This window comes from Thunnus thynnus, chromosome 20 (genome assembly GCF_963924715.1).
Source record: "Thunnus thynnus chromosome 20, fThuThy2.1, whole genome shotgun sequence".
Lineage (NCBI taxonomy): Eukaryota > Metazoa > Chordata > Actinopteri > Scombriformes > Scombridae > Thunnus > Thunnus thynnus.
The window spans coordinates 7,387,082-7,404,692 of NC_089536.1; the positions used below are offsets into that span (position 1 = coordinate 7,387,082).

Consider the following 17,611-nt stretch of genomic DNA (forward strand, 5'->3'; position numbering starts at 1 on the left):
CTTTATGTTTTTGTTTTACTCACTGTTGATTGCTTTCTGTGAAGCACTTTGCTCTAGCTAGAAAATTGCAAGTAAAGTTTATCATAATTATTGTTATTGTTGTCAATACATTTTCAGTCTGAAAAAAGCAATATTGTACCATACACAATTAATGTTTTGGTTCATGATATTTTTTTTTCTTTTTCAGAAAATGCTGTGAATGATGAGACAAGAGTAAATCGAGCAACAGGACTTTTTCAACAGTTGGTTGGCCATTTCTGGCACAGTTGGAAAAAGAAGACCGCACTGCGTGAGGCACAGCAAGTGTTAAATCTGCAGGAGCACTCGTTATTACAGAGTGTCCAACAAGATGGGGCTCGAGGCAGAGGACGATTGGGAGGGTGTTGGAGCAGACCAGTGCTTCTGCCTCGCCTTAGGTTCTGTCTGAAGACGCGTCACCTGGTCCTCACTTGACAGGACACAGAGGTCCTCGAATCAATCAACAACGCGCTGCGTCCTCTCCAGGAGTTTACAGATGCCCTCTCTGGTGAAGCGTATGTAAGCGTGTCATACCTGAAGCCAGTCCTGCATCTCCTGAGAACATCAACTCTAGCTGAAAATGACAAGGACACAGACCTTACCAAGGTAATAAAGTCAAGAGCCCTTGGCTGCATGGAGGATAAATACAGCGACCCAGCCACAAAGGAGCCTCTGAACATCACTTCATTCATTGTTCCAAGATTCAAGATTAACTACATAAGTGCAGAAAATGTCCCAGACATCAAAGCACGAGTAGATATTGAAATGGAGCAGGTGGCAAGAAAGGTAACTTGTCTAATTTAGTGGATACAAGATGCCGCATGCAATATAAGTTATTATATTTTGATTACATTGGCAATTTTTTAAACATTTACATAAAATAGCCTATTGCTCAATATTACATCACATTGCAAAACAGCTCTCGTCTCTTTGTTTTGCAGGAGAAGAGGGCTCGTGTCAGCACCACAGACGCCGAGCTTCAAAGTGCAGCAGAGGCAGAGCCATCCACTGTGAAGAAGGGAAAGCTGTCGTTGTGCAGCTTCGCCCTTCTGCTTCATCCGCTGTACAGTTGGAGGATGAGCTGAACGGCTACCTGATGACTCTTAGGTTGACATGCTGGTTTTCTTGACAAAAAAATCTGTAAAGACCGTAATGAGTGTTGAGAAGAAGTGGAGATGTCAGAGAAGCAAGTGTTATGTAAGACTTCTGTTGCTTGGAGTCATTTTTAGATTTTATTTGTTCTGCACTTTATCCTATAATGGCTTTGTGAATTAAAATGTTCAAAAGCTAAATGCTGGTTATCAGCAAATCAGTGTTTTAGTTGGATGTGAAATATTTCGATATTTTGTGTAACATTTATATTCCTATTTCCATTATTCTATTTAGTGATAATTATTTTGTGGTTTGTCGATTTAGAAGCTAAATGCTTGATATCAGTAAATGATGTTCTATTGATTACAGATTGTGCAATATTTAGATGCTGCTCCTGAGCCATAAGTGAACGACCTTTATATTTCAATGCCAGAGATTGTTTATAGAAAGGTCCAATTATTTTTTATGGAATTGTTTTATTTTTTATTATTATTACTTTATTTATTTGACTTAACACAGTCACAGGTTTTGTGATACTTGTTCTATGTTTGATTGTTCTTTGCCAATTAAAAAAATGTAATAAATACATGTTGGAAGCAATTCATACCTTGCATTATGATATAGGGTAGTTCATATTTTGATGGTGTCTCGTGTGGTAATGCTCCATCACATGTTTTAAATCTATTACAACAGTGAATATTGAATTGAAGCTGGACTTTAAAAAATATCTGTCAGTAAAATCACAATTAGATATTTTCCCCAAAGCTCTAATCATCAGTACAAAATATGAGCAACTGTGTTAGAAATGATCTGGTTATTGATGAAAAGACAAAAGTATGTGTGCATAAAAACAAAGACTCCAAAGGTGCATTTTTGTAAAAAAAAGGATCCATCACGGAGCTTAAACTTCTGTAGCAGCTGCACATAACAGCCAGCAGCATCTGAAGATAACATTTTGTGGAAACACTCAGCGGTTTGAATCTGTTTCAGATTCTGGATCAATTAAACAACTCTGTCACAGTAGTTTGTTCCAGGTTGCAACAACGAATTGTTTGAATACAACTCTGATTTGTGCTTCTGCAGGCATCAGTGGCTGAGGATCATGGGTATCGTAGTATTTAGAGCCATGATTTATCAGAAACCGAGCTGAAATAGTTAAAGCTGATGGCTATAACATAAACCTGTTGATTATCCAGAAGACTCTTGCATTTCATTGTTGGGAAAAAAATAATTAAAAGAAAACTTTAGAAAAATTCCCCCCTGTTAGAGCTTCTGTATTTTCTAAGACATGTTTCTCATCGCTGCTATCAAAATGTCAAATTAAAAATGCGTATTTAGAGTTTTTAAATACATATTAAACTTTTATACTTTGATGTATGACAATATTCTCAACAGTGATTAGAGCATACATTGTGTTTCATGTTGAACTCGCAGTGAGAATACAAGGAGGTATTACGCAGCAATCTTGGCCACCCAGGGAACCAAAACTGTTTCATCCGTGACTGATCATCCCTTACTCGTACTGTGCATCGTGATACAGATATCACCGCCTTCCCCTGCAAAGCAATGAGTGCAGAGGCATTAATCTAGATTAATAAATAATCTACTGCAGGGTAGGAGTGAAACTTTGTTACCAGCAACCTTAAGTGGTTTCTGCATCGCCCTGTGCTACTCTCACCTTGTGAGTCAGGCTCAGACACTTCCCCTTATTGATATCAGTGTGATTTATGAAACTCTGCTCCCCTGGCCATCCTCAAACTAGAGATGGGAGTGTGATTTATCCCTGTCTGATGCTGCAGGGTGTCTACTGCCGGTGAGATGAGGGAGGAGGCTCTGACTGCATGAGCCTGTTTTTTTTTTTTTTAAAAAAAAGGTGTGAATATTTTCTCTGGTGTGTTTAGAGATGCAACTCTGCAGCAGAATTTAGTTTTAATGAACAGGTCCAGCTCACCATTTCCCCGTGATAACCCTAAAAGCAAAACGACACATAGAAACAAATGGAGGAAATCAATGGATCGTGGATGACTCAGCTTCAATTAAACCGCTGTTTAGAGATAACTATCCTGAAACAACACTTTGTCTTCCGCTGCTCTTATTTGATTAAGGTCTGACATTCATGTTTCCTGGTCAGACCGCCGGATTCTACTGTAATTGCTCCAAGAAACGTGTGTCCCTCAGGGCCTCGTCCATTTGTCATTCTCAGACTGTTGATGCCTTATTGTGCTTTCGGCTGCTGAGGGATTTTCACTCCTGCCTCGTAAAAATAGTGCCGTACTTCTTTCCTTATTACCCGTTTTTTAAGACAGACTTATATCTTTCAGGAGAGATTAGATTTGATCATGAAATTTCCTTAGTCATTCACTTCTCTGAAAGATGTAATTTAATTGGTGGGCACTAAGGAATTGCCTGTTTTAAAAAAAAGCACAATTTCCTCCCTCTAAATTTGCAACTGCCGTAACATCTACGTTATAGGTAATCACACTAAGAGCGCTCCCGTGGGAAACGTGTGTCCTCGCTAATTTTATGATTGCGTCTGTATGGTTTCCTCTCAGATGGGTTTTAATTTGGAGGCCAGGGGTAACATGAGATAAATCCTATTGGATGCCCCTGCAACGCTGGCCTTTGCCATGGCTGGCCCCATTAAAGGATACTTTATTGATTGTAAATAAGCTTTGTAATTAATGGTGGGTCACGGCAGTTCCCAGTCCAGGCTTAGACTCACAGGGAGATGTCTGCACCTGCTGCTAGCTGGATTTCTTTCATGTTTAAAAATTTAGATGGAGCTTAGTGATTAAAAATGACTTTAATTCATTCTACAGGGGGGTTGCAATATGAAGAGACTTAAGCTATAATCCTCTAATAATCATAACTCTGGGTTCTCAACATTATGCCATGACGAAGCAATTCTTCAAGCGAGGCTTAAAGCTAAACCTACATATTTAATGACAAAAGGCTAGTAACTCAGTGCCAAGTTTAAAGCCTTTCACACAGGTATCCGTCCAGCTCGGAAGGCGTATTTCAGCCCCTGTTTCGTTAATTCAGCCACGCTTCCAAATGAATCAAGCTGCGTCTGTGTTTGATTTATTTTTTATTTTTTTTTATTATCAGAACAAACAAGTGCGCTGCTCCGGGTGTGCAGAGCAGATGAAAGTGGCTCGCATCACGCGGGGCCCTGGTGAATGTGCCTTTAAGTGGTTTTTAACACACTGGAGGAGCATTACGCCTGAGCCGTGGAAGAGCCCGAGATGGGCTTGCATCCGCTTACGCACATTATCTGTGAGAGCATGCTGCTTCTTGGCTTCCCTTCACAAAGGCCGGTACACAGGGTCAGAGAGAGTGGGAATGAGAGATGTGTATACTGTACTTACACCCTCAGATGAAACACTGCTTCAGCTGTGTATATGGGTACATTTTTTGTGTGTGTGTGTGTGCCTGTCTCTATCTGGCGACCTGCGAAGTCGTGTATGTGTATGTGTGTGTGCGTGTGTGCTTACTTGCCTACTCAGTATCCTGTCCTCTAAGATTTCAAACATTGATTGCCTCCTCTTGAAACAGACAGACATCTCTCCCTATTTTCTGCTCTGGCAGTTAGTATACAGCTATAGCCTTGCCTTGTTAGCTCACAGCTATACATATGGAAACAGATTTATCACGCTAGACTGTGAAACTCTCTGTATTTTATCTGTCATATAGTCCTTTCAGCTGTACTGTGGAAAGCTGACATGAAGCAACAATATGTACTTACTGAGTCATGACTTTTAAGACCGTGATTTACTATTATAATCACAGAATGCCTTCTGGCCTATAGGCTAACCAGACCAGACATAATAAGCTGTTCCCTGCTCATATTTTATGCTGAGGTGAAGTTGCGGTGAGTTGCATGGATATTGCATAAATGCCCCTGCACAACCTTGGCTGTATCTCAAGAGATGAACATGCATGCCAATAGATCTGACCCGCTGCCATCTTACACACTGTTACCGCTGTCTACATCTTGTCATGGGAAACACGTGATTCATACAAATGAACGGGGTTTCAGACAGAGAGAGAGAGAGGGACTCGCATGGTTCCACATGACGAAACAGTCCCTCATTACTGCGAGTGTTTATTTTCTATGGGACAATATCTACTCAGTAGGGCTGCAAACTAACAGTTATTTTCTCAATTAACCGATGAATGTCAGAAAACTGTGACGTGTTTTGACATGTTGTAATTTCTAAGAGAGGAACGTGATGCTTTCAAATGTTTTGTTTTGCCTTGTCGACAGTCCAAAATCCAAAGATATCCAGTTTACTGTCATGTGTGACGCACAGAAGTTTAAAAATCCTCACATTTGTGAAGCAGCAACAAGCAAATCCTTTAAAAAAAAAAAAAGATGATTTGATCATTAAAATGTTCTGTCGATTGATTCATTGACTAATCATTGCAGCTTTACCTCTCAGTGGTAGCTGCTAGAACATTTGTGTGAGATGAAAAGCTTTATTTCTTATGTCTTTCTTGATAGTAATTAACTGTGTGAAAGCTTCTAACAAGTACAATTGGATCGCAAAAAAAAAATCTGAACTATTCCCCGTCAGCCCACGCCAGGATGTAGCCATTCACGGCGTGTGTCACCGCTCAGCCACCTTGAACTAGCACCGAGGCTTTTGATGTGACTAATGCTTTTTATCTACCCCCCCTTCCTCCCCCCCTCCCCGGTAGGTGTAAGGATCACTTGTGTCAGTGTATCTGTAATGATTGCTGTGATTAAACCGGCTTTTAACTCGTTCTTTCTCACATTGGAGGTTGACTGTGGTGTGCTGTGACCGGCGTTGCACATCAGACAGACGTTGCACATCAGACGTAGTGGAAAAATGAGGAAAAATAAAGATGAGAAAAAGGAATGAAATATGATGATGAAAGGACAAGCGATAAATAAAAGCCTCCGCTGGGAAGACGATACATTTGAAGGTTTGCGTCAGCTTTTGCTATTGGTAAAAAAAAAAAAAAAACCTTATGATATCCAAATCAGTCAGCATTGCCAAATAGCAAGCCATTCCTTCTTAATATTAATTATTTATACTAGTATTATACAATCACTGTCATACTTATATATGAGAACACCATCGGGAAATTACCCTTCTGCATTTACAGGATGATATTTCATCAGGAAACCTTTGCTAATAAGAGACAAGTGGCCATGCTTTGTTATATGATTATAAAAAATGTTACCCTTTATCCCACATGCAATTTAGCACACATAATTATGGGGAGAGGGGGGGGGGGATTAAATTAGAGAACTTTTATATCTTTTGAGGGTAAATTTGCCTGTGGCATCAGTTAACTCACTGCCCCAGTTCAGTTGCCAAGACAATCATATCAGGTGCTGATAACAGGTTTATAATAGACAACCCTGTAGGATGCTCTTCATACCACGCTGTAGGGACACCGCAGGGTTCTCGCTACTCCAGTAGATAATAGCCGCATCAGGATCTGGGCCACACATTACAGAGAAATATGTCAGGCTTTTCCTCGAAGACCCGGCGATTCATGTCAGGGGTTCATTTTTTATTTAGAGGAACCTGTCAAAATGGCCGGGTGACAAAAAACTTCATATTTATCGACGGCGATCCCTCTAAACGAGAGCGGTTTCCTGAGCGGTGAAATTATTAGCTCCTGTGATAGTAACTGAAGTTGTAGGTCTGAGCCTACATCGAAAAAATAGAGCACAAAACATGTCATAACACTCATTTTCACCGGTCTTAATCTGACAGCGTTATTAACTCGGGAGAGATATGTTATTAGATGCATGTCTGTGTCCGACACCGGGATCCTCAGCTACCGTCGTCACTGAAACCCTGCAGACAGTTCTTCGGCTAGCCAGTCAGTGGAAAAAAAAAACACCATATAAAGATGGTTAAAATAGACAATTCCAGATAACATTATATTAACTTTCTTCTGCTACATTCCTCGTAAAATAATCAATTCATCAGCTTCTTTCAGGCCGTGTCGTGGTCAGGAAAGCAATGTCGAGATTAGACTTCACAACACGAGCCTGTTTCCTCCCCGCTTCCTGCCTCAACATCATCATTTTTGCAAAAATAAGACCTGCACATTGAGAAGAAAATCAAAATAGTCATTGATGGATAAATGTCATCGCCTCCGCAAATGAGCAGCACAGCTGGAGTCATCTCTAGAGAGCATCTGAAGTGATTTGAGGCCGGGTCTGGTCTCATTTTTTTTGCAGCTACAGTGGCTCGCCTCAATTTTTCCTCTGGTATATTTGTTGTTGTTCAAATTGACTTCTCTTTCAGTTCTTTCTTCTTTTTTTTTTTTTTCTCGGAACTTGGAGCCAAACTCCAAATTGGCAACTGCCAGGTCTGCACTCAGTTTTCAATCTTGTTGAGACTTACTGTAGACAACTTTGTTATACGGAAAAAGCCGGATAGAACCAGACGAAAAAATGTTGTCTAGGTCTGGAGGTGTTGGTGCAGTTGAAGGTTCAACTTCATCACAAATGAGGATAATTTGCTCCTATAGTCAAGTCTTTATTTAGGCTTCAATCATTAAGTTTGACTCCGAAGAAAAAATGCCTAATTTATCAATCAGTGAAGGTGTTGTGTGGCTCAGCGTCACCCAACCTCACCATAATATGGGTTGCTTCATTGTCAATGCCATTTCCCCAGTGACCCTCACAGTGTTAGTAGTATTATGATCCTGGAAACCTTTTAGACCCCCTCTTGTGAAAAACATTGGTTAAGCAGTACTTGGGGGAGGGGGAGGTGGCTTTTTTTAAGAGCTTTTCCATGTCCTCCTCTTTGAGGTTTTTTTTTTTTTTTTTTTTTTTTTTTTATTATTATTGTTTGGCTCCTCAGCTGGAGCTTGTCTGTGGGGCTTTGCTGAGTCACTCCCATCTAATGGAGAACATCTGCTGCCTTCTGATGCTTTTTACTACCAGGACTCACAGCAGAGATATGTCTGCCTGTACGAGGGGAGGGGGGGGGGGGGGGGGGGGTTGGAGGGTGGGGAGATGGAGAGGTGGAATTAGCAGGAATAGAGCAAGCTATAGTAAAGAAATGAAGACAATCCTATGGTTTAAGGTGTTCTTATCTGTCATTGTAACCCCTTTGTTGTGCTGAAATTCCAACCTCCACTGATTATAATCTTAAAATACAGAATATCTTTTGTATTATGTGTACCAAAACCTCCATTCCACACGCTATAACGCTCTCCAAACTCTATTACTGACCTAGACCTTTTAAAGGCGAAGTAAAGTTTCTGTTATTTTCCTCCAAACGAACGTTTTCCTGTTGTCTCCGTACATTCGGGAAGAAGTGTCAAAAAACTAGAAACCGAACACCGATTTTTGCATATTTTCAACTCATGTAGACGAGTTCTCACCTCAATTTGTGCCACCTACACCTACAACAAGTCTAAGTCTGTTTCAGGTACCCTTTTGCCATTTTGTCGGATGATATGTTTATGCATCAGTTGGAATATAAAACCGTTCGGCAGCTCTCAGAGGACTGGATAGTGGTTATGAAATATACCATTGTGCTGTAAATAATTCTTTGTGTGCATCGTTGTCTGTGCTGTTAGAGCTTTTTTTTTGATAGCTTTAAATCAGCATACCTTGTGTTGCTTATTCCTCTCCATTTTTTTTATAATCTAGAACGATTTTTGATGGATTGATGGTCTAAATCACAGATAAGCAACCCAGTTAGTAACTATACATTGTGCCTCAGCAGTTAGATTGCAAGGTTGGCGGTTCAATCCCTGGTTCCTACTGTCCACATGTCAAAGTGTGGAAATGCCTTGCACATTAGCTTGCCGCCATTGGTGTGTGTGTGTATGTGTTTGAATGGGTGAAAAAGAGGCAAAATTGTGAAAAAACCCCCACAAAAGTAATTGCATCTCACTCTCCAGCCATCATCTAATGATGTGGTCACCTAGACAACACTGTACAAAAATGTTCAATGCAGGAGGTGATTCTTTTTTTGGCAGGATGTAGTAGTAAAAGCACTGGTACTTCCTTGTATTCTGCCCTAATTATTGTATAAGGAAGTCTTTGATCTTGCGCTGTGATAACCTAGATAAGACTATATACAGTTCATGGATGGGATTTCCTCCATTTAATTGTTTTCTGACACATAACTCCCATTCATTTCTTTTAAAGGTTATTTTATTTCTCTTCAGTTGTAACAATCTATCTTTATTGTGTTGCTTTTATCTCTCTGATAATGCCTTTAACTAATGAATTCTATCAACAATGTCAGATCTCAGAGCAGATAGCTGCTCATACTGCAAGTGCTCTCAGAAATATTAATATGTATTGTCTTCTCTTTTCCCCCAACAGATTTCTCTGTAGTCTAGTCCAGGGCATCTGTCTGCTGCAGTCATGTTTAGGAACAGCTTGAAGATGCTGCTGACGGGGGGGAAGGCCAACCGCAAGAGTCGCAGCAGTGGTGAGTCTGTCTTCTGATGCCAGCCGCAGACAATGACGCATCTGCCTGTCAGCACACAGAAGGTGTTTCGCTAGTTCTGTGGGTGTATTTTAGGAAGCAGGAACACACAGCTCGGAAGATAAAAAAAACGTGTTTTGATCCTCAAAGAGTAATCTATGACTGCTAAAGATCCCTTAAAACCTGTTTTCTGCTTAAAATAGATCCAGACAAACTCATCAATTCGCCTGTTTGAATCACTGCACCTCCTGTGGTGAGAACCTAACACCAGTTTTCCCACTGGTACTCGGCGCATGCTTTGGTCATGCTATATTATGCTGTACTGTAAAGATTTTTTATTCCCACTATCCGCTCGCAGCAGGGTTTTTCTGAACCATCCTCGATTGTTCAGCCTTGCTTGAGAGCTCCGCCGCAACGTGAAGGTTCCAACTTCAATCAAACTCTTCCGACACCAATTCAGCGGTTTCTGTAGCACCTGCTTCACCGTTTTTTGTCGCTGCGGGATTGTTTCACTCGCTTCCTTTTTTTCCTTCCGTCATTTAATAGATAGCAGCTGTTTACTTTCCTTTGCTGTGCTATCAGCGCTGTAATGAAAGGCACGGTGTTAATCTACTTGTTGTGAAAACTCAGGACATCCTGCAGCTGCAGCCCCCCCCCCTCCACCAGTTAACCACTTTTTCCAGTTTGGGTGAACCTCAAACCTCCAACACATCGGGATTGTTTTATAGTTGCTAACAGCGTGGCGTGGTACAGGTATTCGTGCCTACTGCAAATCTGCATAGCAAACCTTGTGCACATTGCAGCACATGTCAGGTGAAATAACCGTTAAAACACAGTTTTATTCTGAGCTCCTTTGGTAAAAAAAAAAACAAAAAAAAAAACACTTGGAACCTTTTGTTCCTACACATGCATTACCGTCACTCAAGCATTATAAAGCTCTCACTTAGAGGTACAGGGCCTTTGATGTGGTCGATAATCCCAGCCACAAGCAACGCTTAAGAGAGAGCTTGGACCGTTCATTTTGGAACGGCGCAGTCGGTCTTATTTGAATCTAATAAGTTTCAGGATATTGCCAGGGCAGTATAACAACCTCCACTCTCTTAACTGTCTCTCCAGGATAGGGTCTTTATTACAGTGTGAAAATATGCCTTCTAAGGGCTTTCGTCCAGCTACCCACTCGATTTGCACAGATGAATTAATTTTTGTAAAGCTTGAAATATCCTACAATGTGTTATGTTATGTCGCAACCTCTTCTCTCGACTTCACTGCTTTAATAGACTTAGTTATAAAAAGCTTGAAACACTTGTTTTGGGAGGCTTTTTTTTTTTTTTAGCAGTTTGATACAGTGAATTTCACCAAATAGGCCACAAAATGTGATTTTTAAACCCTTTATTTGTGTGAACAGATGTTTTGCACAGATGTATATTGAGAACAATCCAGCATGTGTCAAATTGTAATTGAAAAATTGAGTAACTGAGTTTTTAAGGTGTCTTGTAACTACATTCAGAAGCTTCACCTTTCCCCACATCCAGTTTTTTTTTTTTTTTTTATGTTGTTCCTTAATTATTTCTAGACTGCCAGAGGCCAGGCCTTCGTTTCAGGGGAAACAAATCCTTCATTGTACTTTTGACTTTCTGGCGTATTATCTATCCGGCTTTACTTAAACTCTCCTCTCCTCGTGGAGCACCAGAACCTGAACCTGTCAATCTGAAATGCTCTTGAATGAAACAAGAATGTATTGGTCACAAAGCCTGGCTGAATAAAACACCTTGGTATTAAAGCTTTTTACTGTTACTGGAACTACAGGACAGTAACTACCTATTACAATATGACAAAAAAGATTAAATTGCTTATCAATTATTCACAGAAAACTGATATATACAGTTGTACACATTGCTTCTATCAGCCCGTTAACTTACTGTACATTGTTATAGTTTTCACTGCAAGACTTCAAGACTGGAGTGAACTTGCTGCCGACACATCTACCTCCCCTCTGCCTTCATTGTGTCTGTGTATATATGTGTGAAGTGGAGAGGAGACCAAGCAGTAGAGCATGACTGTAGTACCCTCCAGTGTTTTGATATCTGTTGCTGTCACTTTGCAGGGAATCCACTCCTCCCAGCACATGAGTGCCGCTCTTACAATCTGTCTCCTCCACTGAAACATCTGTATCCTGCAGTCGTCGCCCCCCCCCTCATCCCCCCGGTGTAGGACATATGTACACGCTTCAATAGACGGACACACACGCTGCCACCGTTTTCAACCTTTATTATTTAACACATGATATATACACACACACATATACATGTTTTCATTTAGCTGCTCCATTCCTTCCAAGGACATCAGAAGGACTGTCTCTCTAGCACCCCTGACTTATCAGCTCATGGCAGACAGGGTGCGCTGGAAAGCTACGTCCCAGCGCTGCCACTGGAGGAGCACCAGGGCTCAAAGAGAGGACAAAGCTGCCCCTATGTGTGGCTGCTGAGATTGGTCTTTGGTTCAGATGTGAGATGGCAAGATAAGGTGATTGTCCTCCGTGTTTGATGCTGTTACAAGGGAGTTTCTGGCTTCAGGAATGCTCGAGCTCCAGAAAAGGGGGGAATAGACCCCTGCTAATCTGCAGACGGCAGATGAGCCTCGCTCGTCCCTTGATCCGCGCTGGAGAAAACGTGCGAGAGCCCCAAGTTACTAAGCTGATGAATGGCATTTTTTAAATTGAATAACACAGATAAGCCGCTCTGATTGCGACGACACGGAATTGTATAAATCTCTATCGCGACACACTCGGGGAATAGGGTGTTATCTCCAGGGGGAAACTACATTGTGTTCCCTGTTTTGTCCTGAGACACTATCATTAATAGTTGAGTCAGCCTGCAACTTCCTGCCATTCTTCTCAGTCCGACTACTCCGCGATTAATCAGACGCCATTCAAGATCTGAAGGGAATGTTGACTTGAGAACACGTATAATCTCAGACCTTGAGATTCAGGCTGTTTTAAACAAAAAAAAAAAAGGACAAATGTCTTGCAGTTACAGCAGCAGCAGCAGTGTTTAGATACCAGATAACGCTGTGAGACTTTTCGTTAAGGAACAGATCAGACTTCAACCAGCGTGTGTGTATGCAAGTCTTCTTTGTGAGACAGAGCGGCCCGTTACTGATGCCCGCGGCACTTTTCATGTACAAGTACACCCGTTTGGAAAGGAAAATGTCCCCTCATGGTCTCGGATATTGCGCTTTAACTGCCGTATGAATCGAAAACGGAAGGAGCGCGGAGGCGTTGACTTCATTTTTTGCGGCGTTATGACTAAATTTTGACTTCCATCTCCGTCTCCCTCTTGAAAGGAGGGGCAGGAGAAGTGGGTCTAGACTCGAAACAAAGTCAACAGCCTGACAGTGCAATTATAGTTTATGGCATCGGCTGATTGGAAAATGAGAAATGGGGTTGAAAGGTTGAAGCGTCTGGACAAGGAGCTGTTGCATGACTAATTACCACTCACTGGGAGAGACGGTGCCGGAGCAGCGTGGCAGCTGAGCGGACGAGATGCAGTTGACACACATGTGCACGTGCTCACATCGGGAGTTGAAATGAATTTGGATTAATGAGATTTAGCTTAGCGGTGAAAAGTATTTTACAGTTATGACTTGACTGTTATTTTTAAACATGTAACAGGCTACTGAGACATCCATGTTTTGTCCTATGAGAGACATTAAATCTATGTATAAACTGTTTGATTTATGCATACTAATAGCTGCCAAAGTCATGAGTCTATGATCCAAAATTGACCTCTGTAGATTGAAGAGGGCACTCGTGTCAAATGTTTTGCTGTTGTTACAGAGAAGAATTACAGAGCAGACAAAAACAAATGGATAAACCTCCCATCATTTTCTTTTAATTTTAAATGTAAAAAAAAAATAAAAGAAGTCATTATACCCCAGAACGCACCACTTTCCATCGCCTCTCACAGCAAGTGAAGCAGCCACTCTGCTCCCCTTCAGTCAGACATGGTACGTTCCAGTAACTCGACAAGTCTGAAGGCAGCAGGTGCTTGACAGAAATCAAATCGGTCCCTCTAATCACAGCACTCTAATTGATGGCTCATTTTCCACAGTGGTGGAGAAATCTAATTAGAGATCATCAGATCAGCAAACATGCTTCGAGCTCTAAGGCACGAGGAGTGACACAACAGCCAGGCCTAATGCAGTGCAAACGTAATTATCGTCAGTCTTAAACCCGCAGAGGAGCCAGCCTGCGCTGGGCAATTCTAGTAAAGTCAAATAACAGTTTAAGGCTGCGACTAACGCTTATTTTCATTATCGATTCATCCATCGATTGTTCGATTGATTCATTGATTAGTCGTTAAAATGCCAGAAAATGGTGAAAAATGTCGATCAATGTTTCCCAGAGCCTAAGGTGACGTCTTCAAATGTCCACAACCTGAAGATATTTAGTTTAATATCATAGAAGATTAAAGAAACCAGAAAATTTTCACATTTAACAAGCTGGAATCAGAGAATTTTTACATTTTTTTTCTTGAAAAAATGACTCAAAACGATTCATCAATTATCAAAAGAGCTGGCGATTAATTTAACAGTTTGCAACTAATCGATTAATTGACTAATCGTTGCATCAAATCATCATATATTATGCCTTTACTTAAAAAAAGAAGTATGGATCAGTCTACTTTTGTTCTTTTTTCTGTCCCTCTGTTCACCCTACATGTTTGAGAGTTGATCAAACTTCCTGGATGCATTATAGCATTTTAAAAACTTAATGAAGTGCAAAAATTGATATGTGTTATGAGACATGAGATAAAATGTTAAATATACAAGTAATTTTCCATGATGAAATGCTCTGTTTTCACTACTTACAGTAGATTTGAATGATTCTTTGGGTTTGTCTGTCACCATCACCTTTTTTTTGTACAAAGAAAACAGAAAATCAAGCATAACAAGATTCTTGTTCTTACAATGTGGACGCGGGAAGCTAAAGTGGCCCCACTTTAACTGCTATTATGATGCTGCAGTTTTACATGCTTCTATTATTTTGATTTTTGTTAAAGTATTCCTCAGCTCACAGATTATAAACCTATAATTACTGTATTCTAAAGATTTTACAGGTAAAAAAGATAAATGTCTTGTATTGTGTTGATCTTCTAGTATGTTTAAAACTGTTGAAAGTTGATATTTTGTGATTAAATTGGAAGGTATGAACTATTTTAAATAAATACATGGTATTTCAGTTCATTTAAACCAAAACGTACCATTGCTATGTTTTGGAAATACCCTGAAAAACTATTGGCCAATGGATAAGAGAACTAGAAACTAATGATGAACAAACCTTTTGTAGACTTTGATGTAAAACTCAAACAGTTATATCAAGATATTAATGGACAATTTGTATTAATTAGTATGTTTGCTTATATATTAATCTGTCATATTTTTAGGGGTGCTTTTTAGTTTGGATTTTATCTGTTGGGGTAGTTTTGTATTTTAAAATCTAATAAACGCAATGGAGAAAAAAAAAATGTAAATGCAGATGTTGCAAATTTACATATATATTGCTTCTTACATGCAAAGCAAGCTATGGAATATCCAGTGAACATTAGTGGCTGTGCTGACTGCATAGAAATTAATCATTCCACCTAGTACAATATTATCAGATAGATGTAAGAGGCTACAGGAGGAGCAGCAGCAGCAGCTTAACATGAGCTGATTCTGGCTGATCTCCACAGAGCGACAGATTGGCGCCTACTGCTCCACAGAATGTCCCCTTCCTTCCTGTATTAATGAACCGAGTGGGGGGAAAAAAAAAAAAAATGAATGGAGCGATTTCACTGTACTAGGTCCTGTTAACATGTGGGAACACTGTACTCCTGCAGAGTGGATATCACATGGAGCCCTTCAGTTGCCCTGTTCTATAAATATGACAAAAAGCTTGCTGTAGATGTAAAACCCCCCAAAATATCCTTTATTGTTTTTCTTTCTTATTTGTCTTTAATATTTCTGACATTGTGGGAAATTGATGCCTGATTTGTATTCACCTGATGTTTGTGTTTTTCTGTCGTGTCATCGTAGAGCGTAGACTCATCTGTAAACGTATTTTCATCTCACGCTGTGCATTAGTAACCTCCGTATGTCTTAATTCCCTTTTAAATGTGAACATTAAGATGCTGTGTAAACACAGACTGTAGCCGGCAAAGCAGACAATGAATCCACGAATCAATATGGTGCACAGTCGCCGAGAGGAGGTTTGACCTTTGGTTACTAAGGACAACGGTCTGATGTCTACAACCTCCTCGAGCTTCGGTGCAACGTGTCGTTTAGCTTTTCTTTCTTCAGCTGTTGACATTTATTTCTGAGGTGCCTTTATGCAGCGGTGACTAAGCACCTCTGCAGCACCAGATACCGCCTGCCACAGTAATGTTTCTGTGTCAAGAATCTGCACCAACAATGAGATGCCTTCTCGTGTAGATATATATGCACGAGTGTAATCGGTCTTCTTTATCAGAGCTTGAGAGATAAAGTGTCAGAAACTGCTTGTTTTTTGGTGCTTCACTTGGTCCCTTTGCCCTGAAGATTGTCTTGTATATGTTCCTCTTCTCTCTAGAAAGCTTATCATTGATAACGTCTCTTAGAAAACCCAGTATGCGGTTGGTCTGCGTAGGTTTCCTTTGCGTGTAAAGAGTGGTGACGTGACGTGGTCCCTCGGTAGGAAGACCTCATTACCTCCTCACCTGTGGCCTCATCAGCCGTTTCCCAAAACCACAAAGAACAGGAAGAAGTCGCTTCTCGAGTAAGGTCAGAGGCAATATATCCAATGCCGCTAAGGTGGGCACACGGTCTCCAAAGCTGCCAACCTCATAAGCAGGCACTGGGTAACCATGGTAACAAAGCTGTAGCTAAACGAAAAGTGTGCTGAAGGTCAAAGACAATCCAGACGGATTGTCGAGAGGGCTGGGGGGTGGCTTAGAGACGATGTGCCCGAAGTGTCAGCGTTGGCACTCTAGTATTTTGTGGAGTGTGGGAGGCACTTATGGGCCCATCATTATGGTTCAGTGGCGCCTCTTGATGCACATACCGCCCTTGTCATGGCCACCCATGTGCCTCTACTGAATGACCTCCTTTAAGTCCTTCAGGCTCAAGATAGTGACAGTCTGAAACCTCTTCTAGGATCCTTTGCTCGGAGAGTCATGGTTAAGGCAGGATGGCTGAAATCAATATCACAATATGAAGTTATGAGTTACACTAAATCCACTTTTTTTTTGAGTTGGGCTCATAAAGTTGAGTTGAACTCTCAGTGGTATGGAGAGTTTTTTTTTTTTTATTATTCTTCCTGATGCAAACGGTGGAAATCCATGTATTACATACTGTGTCTAGCAGCTATCCAGCTTTCATAAAACCATAACTACACGACTCTAATTTGGAGTGATGTGAAAAGAAACAGAGATTTGGAGCGTGCAACTGACAGTAGTTGGGTTGTAGTTCTGTATAAATTAAATGTGAGCTGATACACTGTATATAGAGAACAGCGTTGATGAAACTGAGACGGACCAAGTGGTTGAAATGTGTCCGAATTTGGGCTTGTTTAAAGGTGTTCAGTTGTTCTTCAGTAAGGATATTTTTCTGATGTCATTTTGTCACAATGTGGCAAATGTATGCAAAATCAGTGCTGAAAGGAAAATTAATCTACAAGTAATATATCAATAAAAAATCTTTTGTTTCCAGCTTGTCAAATGTGAACATTTGTGACTTTTCTCTGTTTTATATCATTGTAAATTGAATATTTTTGGGTTTTATGTTGATTAATTGATTAAAAATAATCAAGCATATGATATGATATAGGAAATGTATACAAAAGCCAATATAAAATAATAAAATTGATGCATTGAACATCAATGTATAGTTCATACATAAACAAAAACTTATAATTATTAATCACTCAATCATTACATAATATAATAATTCATAGCATCCCACTGACACTTGATAAATAATACTACTGTATACAGTGCGTGTGGTGCTTTGAAGAAAGTTTTAAAGACAGTACCCAGTTATTGGCT

The 17,611-nt window shown here is 40.4% G+C and overlaps 1 protein-coding gene across 6 annotated transcripts in view; it reads left to right on the top strand.

Moving 5' to 3' along the window:
• tanc2b (tetratricopeptide repeat, ankyrin repeat and coiled-coil containing 2b) overlaps positions 1–17,611 on the top strand; it is a 145,879-nt gene that overhangs the window by 30,854 nt on the left and 97,414 nt on the right. For all 6 annotated transcript variants that reach the window (XM_067577201.1, XM_067577203.1, XM_067577204.1 and 3 more), the window contains exon 3: positions 9,446–9,554. In XM_067577201.1, the coding sequence (XP_067433302.1) occupies positions 9,488–9,554 (67 nt within the window). In that variant the 5' untranslated portion in view covers positions 9,446–9,487. The remainder of the gene's footprint in view (positions 1–9,445; positions 9,555–17,611) is intronic.